The sequence below is a fragment of the Sinocyclocheilus anshuiensis genome, unplaced genomic scaffold (assembly GCF_001515605.1).
Source record: "Sinocyclocheilus anshuiensis isolate Anshui unplaced genomic scaffold, SAMN03320099.WGS_v1.1 scaffold1373, whole genome shotgun sequence".
Lineage (NCBI taxonomy): Eukaryota > Metazoa > Chordata > Actinopteri > Cypriniformes > Cyprinidae > Sinocyclocheilus > Sinocyclocheilus anshuiensis.
Genome location: NW_015548285.1, coordinates 290625 through 302391, shown reverse-complemented (window position 1 = coordinate 302391; position 11767 = coordinate 290625). Strand labels below are relative to the sequence as shown.

At 33.6% G+C, this 11767-nt stretch overlaps 1 protein-coding gene across 1 annotated transcript; it reads right to left on the bottom strand.

Moving 5' to 3' along the window:
* Window positions 1-233: 233 nt before the first annotated feature.
* LOC107655844 (polymeric immunoglobulin receptor-like) lies at window positions 234-10807 on the bottom strand. The gene is made up of 13 exons (XM_016443432.1): window positions 10762-10807; window positions 10271-10588; window positions 8593-8907; window positions 8467-8515; window positions 7582-7617; window positions 7409-7489; window positions 7195-7295; window positions 6017-6041; window positions 1000-1100; window positions 761-774; window positions 571-630; window positions 445-501; window positions 234-362 (listed from the first exon to the last, which is right to left on the bottom strand). The coding sequence occupies exons 1-13, from the start codon at window positions 10805-10807 to the stop codon at window positions 324-326; spliced, it is 1242 nt and encodes a 413-aa protein (XP_016298918.1). The 3' UTR covers window positions 234-323.
* Between the last annotated feature and the right edge of the window lie 960 nt (window positions 10808-11767).

Below are 11767 nucleotides of genomic sequence, written 5' to 3'. Positions count from 1 at the left end.
AAAAAAAAACAGGTAGTTATAAACTACGAACTTCATTTACAATCGTTTCCATTTTTGACCCTGACATCAGTTCATATGGGTCCTTTTGAAAATAAAATCTTAGGTTAAAAGTTCACAACCAATGTGCAATGAAAATCAAGAGGAAAAAGTCAACTGTATGAGTGGATTCAGTGTTTGTGTTTTTTGGATTTAAGACAAAAAAAAAAAACTACCAAAAAAGTTGTGGTGTGATAATCCTCTGTTATTGATTTTGTTTATGTTGGTCAGAAGGTTCTGTTCTTGAGTTGTTCTCACTGTTGCTGTCAGTGTGGACCCACAGTACTTTATGTTATGCTGTATATTGTTCCACCTGCTGGAGGCTTCTGGAAGTGTGAGATCATTTCAAATTTACTGCCAGCAGAACCACAAATAAATACACAATATCAATATTTCTGTAAAACTTACTTCTTCACTCCCAGGAACATGATCAATAGTACTGTAGGTTATGTTCTTGTTGGGATCCTGTGGAGAAAGGATACAGCATTCATGTCTGAACTTTCATAACTTTAGTGGTATGTCTGTTCTACTTACATTAGGGTTTTCATCATTTATAGTGTTGTATATCACAGGATCTTCAGGTTTAGAGTAGATCTGCATTTCACAAAAACACAACACAAAACAATATAGAAGAAATTTTAAAGGGGTCATATGATGCTGCTAAAAGTAAGGCATGTTATTCGCAATTATGTGTTGTGGCTGGGGTGTTATAGGTCTGCATGACTCTCTTAGGCCTAACTGAACGGAGGAATTATGGTATTCTTCTGTAGCCTGACGACGAGTAACTTTACCTTAACCGTTGTTCATGTGAACTCAAAGACAGCCTGATGCTTTGTTTATAGACTATTTGTGGGTGGCTGTTTGTTGTTTCACCTATCAATTCGTGTTGATAAAGTATAATAGGGTAAATCCTGTATAGTGATTTATCCTATATAGTGCTAGTGCTATATAGGTCAAACTGACTGGGTCTCTGTCTCCATCTCGAGATGAAAACAACAATCAGAATCAATAACAGCAGAAGCGCAGCTGAAACTGGAAGCCACACAGTCAGGAGTTCATTATATCTGTGGGAAATATAGAAACATTTTACAATCTTGCTATTTAAAGAGCTCCAAAAATGATGTGGGACTAATTCAGCTGCATAAAAAGCACCAGAAAATAAGCAACATCTTAAATAACCTTTATTTAACTCTGTTAATGTATTTCAGCCTAATAGTCAATTTGTTTAAGCTTTATTTTATTTTAAAGAACACAGATGTAGTTTGTAATCACGTTTGTGATTTGTCATTGACTTCAGGTGTATTCTTGTGAAGTACACTTGCACTTCTGAAAAGATGAAAAACAGAAAAGAAAATCACGAAGGCAATGAGGAAATTATTGTTAGAGTTTAAAAGCAAAGAAATCAAGTGCATGACGACAAAACGCAGACAAACACAGAATAGATCTAGGTAAATGATTCTGAGAGGAGAAATATCAATGAGAAATGTTTGTATACTTTTAGCATAACGTTCTTGAAGTGCTATATTTTGAATGGCGCATAGCGCATCACTGATAACTGCATAACTGATGCACTGTGAGGAAAATAAACGATTAGGCTATTAGCTTAGGCTACTCCTCATTGAAAGTGTTTTAAAAATGTCTTAGAACAGGTCTATTAGTTGCGATGTATTTTAAAGCAAAGTTGTGGTTGATTTCGACTTCACACACAAACGTAAGTAGAATAAGCTAATTAAATTGGTCTTTATTTTAACGTAGCTTAATACAATAAAATATGATTTAACCCTCAACCGTCCCGCCCAAACCTATAACAAAATTGTCCCTCGCGGGTCAAAATGACCCGAAGGCCAAAAAATACACTTTTTTTTTTAAGCTTATATTGGTCCATTTTTATAATTTGTATGTAATACATTTTATGTAGGTTTTTTTATTATTATTTTTTGGTGATTTTTATTGTATTCACAATAAATTCTGGATATTTTTATTTAAAAACGTAACATATTTTTATACAGTTTTTTTTTTTCAGCAAAAAAAACAAAACAAAGAAAGACACAATTTCTGCATATTTATACTTTAAACATGATGATCCATCAGGACCTAGGTCACTGAGTGTCTCTGATGCCATCTGGTGGGGGAAAATTACATAAAATTGCATTTTATGATTACAGCCACTAGGGGCCTTTAGAATCGTATAGAGTCTTAAATGAGCCAAACAAGTGAAATCTTTAAAACTACACCAACTTAATAAGGCTTCATTAAGCAGTTTCATAAATATAAAAGATACATTTAAAAATATAAATATGATATAAACTCATTGGTCTCCACCCCATCACTCAAATTTAACTGTAAGTAAAAAAAAAAAATTCGAAATGACAGTCATTTCCCAGCATGTGTTTTAATGGGAGTGTGTGTGCCATGTGTGTGTTTGTGTGTGTGTGTGTGTGTGTGTGGGTATGTGAGTTTTTTGTGCATTGGGGACATTCTGCAGTCTCAGCCCTTTGTTTGGGTATGCATCTTTTCTGGATTGTGTCAGATTTTTATAGTAAAAAAATCTAATAAATAAAAAAATGCTGTTTTTTTCGTACATTCCATTCATTCCTATGGCCGGGTCAAAATGACTCACTAGGGACATTTTTTGTTACTTTTTTATTACACCCACATAGAATCCTCGAATCGACTCAGATTTTTTGTGTGTACTCCATGCTCAAGTGTGACAAAATTTAATAAAAAAAATCTGCAGTTTTTTCGTAAATTCCATGCTTTTCCAGTGGCGGGTCAAAATGACCCCATTCCCTTCGCCAGGGGAGTTCCAAACGCTTATTCGAGACAGTAATGTCCTACACCCTTCAAAGAACACACTTCAAAAGCTCTGCACTTCAAAGGGAGTAGGGCATAGGGATGCTCACTTCCGTTTGCCCTATGACATAACGAATCTTGCAACATGAAATGAAAAAAAGACTTTGGCAGTTTGATACGCGCTCTGACTTGCTGGTTGTAAACAAATGATTCACAAAAGCTTCAAAGCTTGACTTTTTTTTTTTTTTTCTTTCAGTTAGTACAAAATGTGTATAAAATTTAGATTTAAGCTGTGTAACAACTGCTGTAATATTAGAAATCAAGATCTTGTTTTGCAAACCACTGGTATAACTAAACATTAGGCTAACTAAAATAAGAAAAATACCTTTAAAACTATCCACAGCAGCAATGACCATGAGCAGCATCATACTGAAAAGTCACAACCTTCCCAGGGCAATTGTTCAGGCATATGACGACACCAGGGGCAAGTTCAAGCTCAAACCGGTGCACAACGTTTTGCTACAGTTTCCGGTTTGAACGACATGTTTCCTGGAAACGGTGTGCAACGGGGTTTGAGATGCGGTTTCTCTTGTTTGGTGGGTGTGTCAAACATGTCAGCCCAATCAGCAGCAACATGTATATAAACCACACGGTATTAAAGAGACAGCTCGCACAATGTAATTAACATCCAAATAAATTCACAAGAGCAAGTATATTGTTTGCACATGTTTATTTACATTAAAGGCAAAATAACTGAAATGATAAGAGTTTCTAAGAAATAAGAAATGCTAAGTATAGATCTGGAACTTCTTTAAGTCTGTCTAAATATCATTTAGTAATTGCAATGTCTTCTGGTCCATATCCTTTCCCTAGGAAGGCGTGCTAGACACTGATTAATGTAACATAAAAATACACATATTTATATATTTTGCTATTGTATTATGGAGTGACACTTTCATAAACTTTTCTATACTCCTCTGATTATATAATGGTAAATATTACAATATCATAGCACAACAACAGTGATCAGCAATAATGATAAGCCTAATACTCACAATAAAAATAATAAGGTCATATAGATCATAACACAGTCTCGGAGGTAAGAAGTGGATTATCCTTCACCTGAAATGTTTGTCTTTTCATCCTGAAATGCGAGGCAAATGTTGGATCACAATAATTAGGAACCACAGTTTGCACAAATCCCTTCACTCAATTGGGATGTTCTCTTTTATTCTGGAGGGCAAGGGCAGTGACTGTACCATCGAGCGTATTTTACAGTATTAAACACGTATTTATACCGATTTCATCAGGCTCCGAAAATTCTTCAAAAAGAACACAAAGAATGGCCTTCTCAGCTGCCGTAGTTGCAACTCTTGAGTCATCAGAACAGAGTGCAACGCACCACCGTTTCCGTTTAAAAAATGGTTTTGCACCGTTTTGTCGGGACTGAACGCAGCCCTGCTGATTGACTGGAGACATATGACTAAACAAAACAGTCGCATCCCACTGCATTTTCCAAAAAGCAGCATCTTGTTCAGTGAAGTGAGTCTCATGTAGAAAAACACAGTTACCCTTGCTTTCTGGAATGCACCCTTGAAGCCTCGCATATTCCAAGTTAGTTACAAATTCTATAAAATTCTGTTAGTGCACATTCTGAAATACTAACCTTGAAACAATCCCACACTAGTTTTTTATTTTTTTAAGTATTTTGGCTTGTTTTCTCTCAACTTAAAACAAACTTTTTTTAAATTATTTCTGAAACAACGAATGTACTGTTTTTATTTATGTATGTATGTATTTATGTGTATATTTATTTATTTATGATTTGGGACTCAGGATCAAATGAGTTGTATGATTTGTTAAACCAGCTAACTCTCTGTGGACAGTATCATCAATAAATCATAAATACTTAATCATAAATACAAAGTTACAGATTCCAGTCTTAGGCTTTTCTGTATTGATTTAAAGCTTCTATGACTCTGTTTGCTAATCGTTTAAAAAGAAAGCTGGTAAAAACATTTTGGTGAAAATGCTTTCAGCGATGATATACTATATGTATCCCGTTTTTAATTTTTTTTTGTATTGGTTCAATTAAAAATAAAATAAAAATAAAATAAAAATAAAAAAGGCTGCGCCGCTCTTGCGTCAAAAAAGTTGACTATTACTAATTAATTAAACTGCTAAACTATTTAGCTCTGGAACTCTATAAATACATTACATATGAAAAAAACGCATAAATGAACTGATTTAACCTACACACAATTATAGGGCATTACAGACAACCAGCACCGGTTACTATGGCAAATAATGAAAGGAATTATTGTGCAAAAGTGTGAATGAAAGTTCAGGATGTTCAGGTGTGACAAATCCATTTCAGAATTTAAGCTAAAATGTTAGAAAATGTGCGAAAAACTCACTGAGATATTAAATACTGACAATGACAATATCACACATGTGAGATGATTCTTGGACGACACAAAAGCTGCATGAACTGTGCGTTTTAATAAATGTTGATATGGATTTATTGAACAGACAAAGAAATGCATAAGAAATTATATCGCTCATGTTTATGTAGAGGTAAAATTGTCCAACAGATGGCGCTACACATACAGAAAAGACATAAAAATATATATAAGCAAAGTGTGTAAGCAAGGTATATAAACTATTTCATGCAGACACTTATTGTTTTTTTAAAAAGGTGCCATTGAAATGAATAAAAGTACAATTTAATTTAATATTAAAACTAAACTTATTTTAAAAAACGATTTCATTGCAACTAACAAAACTGCATTTACTGTATGCAACCCTAAAAATGATGTAGGCCTAATGTGGACTTAAAAGAAAGCGTGAGTAGAAACATTACAGAATATTTCAACTCTTTCTAAAGTGTTGATTTGGTCATGAATTCATTCTGGAATATACCTGTAATATGCATATCTACTTTAGAAATGCACTTCAAAACTATGTACAGTAAGCCTTGAATAATTCATTTTGCTTTCACAGTATTGCCAACCAGCATATGACTCACAAGTTTTAGTAGCAAACGTTAAGCACTGAACCTTCACACTGTCTAAACTGAAATGAATTAATTTTATTAATTTACAATTATTGACTTTCGCTTTCTAATAACTTCATTCAGAACTCACAGGCTTGGGAGTTTATTTCACAGAGCTGTAGATCACTTCACCTTCTGAATTCACTGATGATGAAGGCTGTGAATAAACAAGATCAGCTCTGAGAACCCTTAGTGTGTCATTTCAGTGCCACAAGTGTCACATAATGGATATGCAAAAATAGTGATAATTTACAAACAAATTTCCCTTTTTAACTAGACAAACATACAACCCCTGCCAAAACTGCACATCACTTTTACAAAAATCTCAAGAGGAGACACTTACTGCTTTACGAAAGGTAATCACAGAACTGTAAATCACTGAATTATCATCCACTGAGGCAGAGGACTGTGAATAAACACACATGACGGTCATTCATTTGCAATCAGCATCTCAGTAAATGTTCATGAGTTTTGGGTGAATGTGTTCTTCTCTGAAGACTTCTGAATTGCATCAGTATGTTAATAAAATCCTAAAATACTTACTGTATTTCTGGTGCTGTTCAAATGCCCTTCTCTAATTTGACCCCTCTCTGTCAAAGTGAGATATGAAGATTAAATCCCATAATATTTTACATTATTAACATCAATTGAATCTTTCCAATCCACAAAAAGTTATTTCTAGTGAAAACATGTTCTATAGATTTGTATGTTCTTCACACTAAGAAAAAAAGGTTCTTCTAAGAACTGTTCACTGATAGGTTATTTGTGGAACCAAAATTAGACTTAACAGGGGTTTATGAATAAAATACACAAATAGTATAAAATACTATTTATTTTATACAGCCCTCTGGAATGCTTGATTCTGATTGGTCAATCTAATCATTCTGTGGTCAAATGTGTTTGCATCAAGACGATGAACTTTATATTCGATATACCCGATCTCATAAAAGTGCGTATAAATAGTACGCCAAATAAAAACGAAAACTCGTGGTATTGATACGCAAAAATGGACTTTGGCGTGTATATGCTACGCGATGGGTAGGTTTAGGGTTGTGGGGTAGATGCGTATCATATGCACGCGAAAACTGCGTATTATATGCACGCCAAACACATGCGTATCATATGCACGCCAAAGTCCATTTTTGCGTATCAATACCACACGTTTTTATTTGGCGTACTATTTATATGCATTTTCATGAGACCGGGCTCGATTTTTCTATAAATGTGCTAGTTGGATGCCTCTCGAGTCACTTTATTATCTCCTTTATAAATATATATTATGTCCATTTATTTATTTATGAGAAACTCACCCGGCTTTTTTCTCAGCCTCCAGGTTACTATGGCAACAAGAGTAACAATCAGTAACAGCATAAACATCGAAAGCAAACACGTGACCAGAATCACATCAGACCTGTAGTGATGAAGAGATATATTTGTTTTTATCATAACAGCAGCAGGTTAATCTTGTAAAGCTTTGTTTGTAATTTAGAGATGTCATTTCAAGCAAATGCCTTAAATAGCTACTTGTTTTGCTCATCCGTGCTGCTGTGTATTTCAGTATTAACAGTCTCTGAGGCTGCTGTTAGAGATGGATGGGTTTCAGCTCTGCAATTAAAAATAACATTACTATGGTGCATGTAACAGTCTGGCAATACAGTTACTATTATGAATGACTGAATAACAATGTTTACATTTACCTGTCTGTCTCAGGTTTTGAATCAGTAATCATAGCTCTTGGAGAAACAAGTTTCTTAGTTTGAGCATAATGTTATCATTATAGCTGTTTGTTATGGAAGCCCATTTCCAAGAAAATACATTCTTTGGCTAATCAGAATTCTGACATAAAAAGTAGAAACGTTGTATGTAATAATTATAACTTTTTATCTCGAAAATTTGACTTTGTCATAATTGTAACTTTTAATCACAAAGTTATGACTTACGTATGTCATAATTGTAACTTTTATTTCAAAATGTCAACTTTCCAACTATTTATTTTTGTCATAAATTTTTATTTTAGTTTAGTTTTAGATTTCATGTTTTATCTCATAATGTTGACTTTTTACATCAAATTTTGACTTCTCATCTCATCATTTTGACATAATTGTGATTTACCAAAACATGATTTATTATGTGGCAGAAATGTGTTTCCATAGTATATGGTGCATCCAGAATATTTTACGTTGACTTTTATGGTTTTTCAGATAAATTGATGATTTTATACATTTCATATCTTGATTAGCTATTACTGTTCCTAAGCAGTCTGATAAACTCTGTGTAACGGTTCCTTACTGTTTATTATTCATTTGCGCCTGCAAAAAAAATGTAAATTTTTTTTTTTAAATATATAAAAAAATATGTTGTATCTGTTTGGAATAACATGATAGAGATCATTTATTTTAGGTAAAAAATAAAATAAAATCAAAACTAATATTTACAGAATAAAATGATGTTTTTATTAAAAAAAAAAAAAAAAGACTAAACAATCTATCACTATAGAGATTCACAGCATATAAACTGAAAGTTTTTGCCTTTTTACAACCCCTGGTTGTGATGTCACATTGGTCAAGTATGTTTACACCTACATGTCTGCCTCAGAGTCAGATGGTGCAGTTGCCGGAATAGTTGTAAATGCTTGAAAAGAAACAAAAATATTCTAGTTTTAATAAAATTAAGTGTGTCACCATGGCTAAACTGGTTTGTGATCTTGCCTCTTTTGGGTTCAGTGACCGTGAGTTGAACAGGAACCTGCAGATCTCCAGCAGAGCAGGAGTACCAGCCAGAATCAGTCAGTCTCAGTCCAGTCATCAGCACAGTGAAGAAGGTTCTCCCATCATCATCATCACTGATCTGGACTGATGAATTCTGGGATGTGTCGGTCCTCCCCACTGTGTAACAGCTCTGATCTTTAATTCTGCACCACTGTTTGAGTTTATTCTGATATCTAGAACTGTAGAGACACTTAACACTGATATCACCACCTTCATGTCCAGAGACACTGCTGCTCACCACAGACACATCAGGAGCTGAACACAGACAAAAGGATCAATAAGATTTTTAAAATCAAATGGCTTATTGTTTCTAAAATGTAAATGTGTACATTTTATTGATATCATAAAGTATTTACTTATTGTGTATATAGTATCTTATTTGAAGCCAGTAAAGTTTTTAAAAACAATTCTGGAACTCTTTCCTTACCAAATGTAACCATGCGATTTTAATATTTAAAAAACAAAAAAACAAAAAATGGTTATAGTTAAACTAGTCATGGTTTTCCTAAACTAACCATAGTTTAACCACAGTATTTGTAGTAAATAGTATTTTTGGTTATAAAAATGAATTAATTAATAGGCTACGCCAAAAAAAAACAAAAAAAAAACATGGTTACTATATGTTTACTGTAATAAAACCATGGTTAATTTGGTAACACTTTAGAATAATGGTCCGTTGTTAACAAGTAGCTAGCCGACTTATTTGGGGGATATCAAATTCATAAATTAGTTTCCACAAAGAACCCAATTGTTCACTTTTAAGATGTTACTGTTGTGATTAGTAATTCATTGGTTATTCTTTATTAACTGGTCATAGTTCGCAAGTAGTTCTCAATGAGGATTTTTTTTTTTTTGTAGTAATTATCAAATATCTAATAAGGAACTACCTTTGTCCTAAATTTGCTACTACTTACTGCTTAGTTAATCTTGCTCCTGTAGTACTACCTATTACTTCCTGCATAGTTACTTGTTAACAACGGACCATTATTCTAACGCGTTACCGTTCATTTTTTGTAAGGATTACAGCTGTCCAATCGGACGTGCATTCTTCCGCCGATGCGCACGGAACAGCCTAGCTACTAAAATACACTGAGGTGAAATTCGAAATAGTAGACCTCTATTTCAATTTGCCATTCTGCTTTCAGCCAACGTCGCACTTGCACAACAACACGCTTATTTAATCAGCATTCAGCGATCAGATTAATCCGATCCAGAACGATTTTTACTCAGTCGGTTCTGAGTAAAATACAGTGGTCCGATTAATTCTTGAGCCGGTTTTTACTTTAGTACTGTATGAACCATTCGCCACGGTTTCTGTGATCTGATTCACTGCAAACCGGAATCGTTCAGAGGAATTATAATCGTAATTAGCGTTTATATTGGGTAACTTGGGTAAAGAAAAATAATGATTTCTCGGTAATTAAGCACAATTGTGGCCACATCGGTTCACATTAAGTTAGTCATTGCCCTGTCAAGTTCTCCTTTTTTAGTTATTCTTTTTTTTAGCTACAGAAATAAATATCTATCACACATAATCCAACAACAACCTTTTATATGATTTATAACATTACTTAGCCACATTATTACAATAATTTGGAATTTGGAAAGATATTCTTACCTGATCGTACCGTCAGATACAAATAATAACCGGCGTCTAGAGTGTTATAGTCACCGATCTCCACAGCACACCAGTAATATCCAGAGTCTGAGGTCTGCAGATTCTCCCACTGCACTGTAAAAATACTCTGGGCTGGATAATCAGTGAGGGAATATTTTCCTGTCTCATTTGCATATGTCAAAATAATGCAAGAGACCCAATATGACCCCTCACACCAGTATTTACGGTTTTCTTTATGTTTTTTATCATATAGACAGGGGAAAATTCCAGGTGATCCAGATTTCACTCCGATATTCAGTGCATTAATTACAGCTTCATCTGTAAACAAGATTAAATGAAAACATCCATAAACTGCACATGTACGAAACGTAAGAATTAAAAGCTCAACGAATTCAAGTTAAACAATTTTAAAAATGCAAGTTTAACAAAACACCATGCAATAGTTTAACAACGCTAATTACAAGAGAGAATTGTAAGTGTTTTATTACTACCTGAGATGTGAAGTAAAATCCCAGAGAGAATCAGAGTGTAAATCATAGCGGAGTGCATGTGCATGAGAGCTGGTCAGGTCTTGCAGTGTCTGTGTTTCCTCATGTTTCAGAGGAAGAGCAGAAATATCGCCTTAAACCACATAAGCACCAACAAGTGAGCCAATTTAGCCAGTTTGCAGCCAGCAATCTCACACTAGCAACAACAAATACATATTTTATTTATGGGCTCTATTTTGATTTGTGAATGTATGTTAACAGTAATGTAATTACTGTCGAAATGTTTAAGAAATAATGTCTGAGCAGATGACTTTCTGCATTTACTGCGACTGATTGAACAACATTTTTCTATATCAGCCACTAATTTGACAACTATTAACGCGATTAAAGCACACAAACTGTAATGTTTAATTGTAAGGTTATTTTTATTATTGTTCAATCATTTTCATTTGTGCTGTTTTACAACATTTATTTCTGTTTATATTTTTTATTTAAAACACTTCAAATAAAATGGGGTTGAGTTGAGGGAAAGGGTTCATGGGGGTTGGTATAAATTATTTTGAAAAAGCAAAATTTGATTAACAAAATAAAAGCATGTTCAAACTCTAAACTGTCAGAACAGCAAAACATTTGTAGCATGAGATAAAAGAAAATTATATCAAAGTTTGAGAAAACAATGCAAAAAGTGTCTAATATAAAAAAGTAATCTTACTTAAAAAAATATTTTTTTTAAATAACCCCTAATTATGTATTACATTTTTTCCTAACTATTATTAATTTAACAGTAAATAATGGTTGGGGAAACTTTCATCAGATTTCACCAGACATTTTTAATATCTGATCTGTTCTCTCCTCTTATAAAGCTATGCTGAACATGTTTGTGCAATTACTAACAAGTGAACTACAGTATACATTTTTGTAAATGCAGTTATGCTGGTATTTTCATAATAAAACGTCTGCTGTTTGATATCATGTTCGCCACTATTTTTCTTTTTTGATATATGGAGGC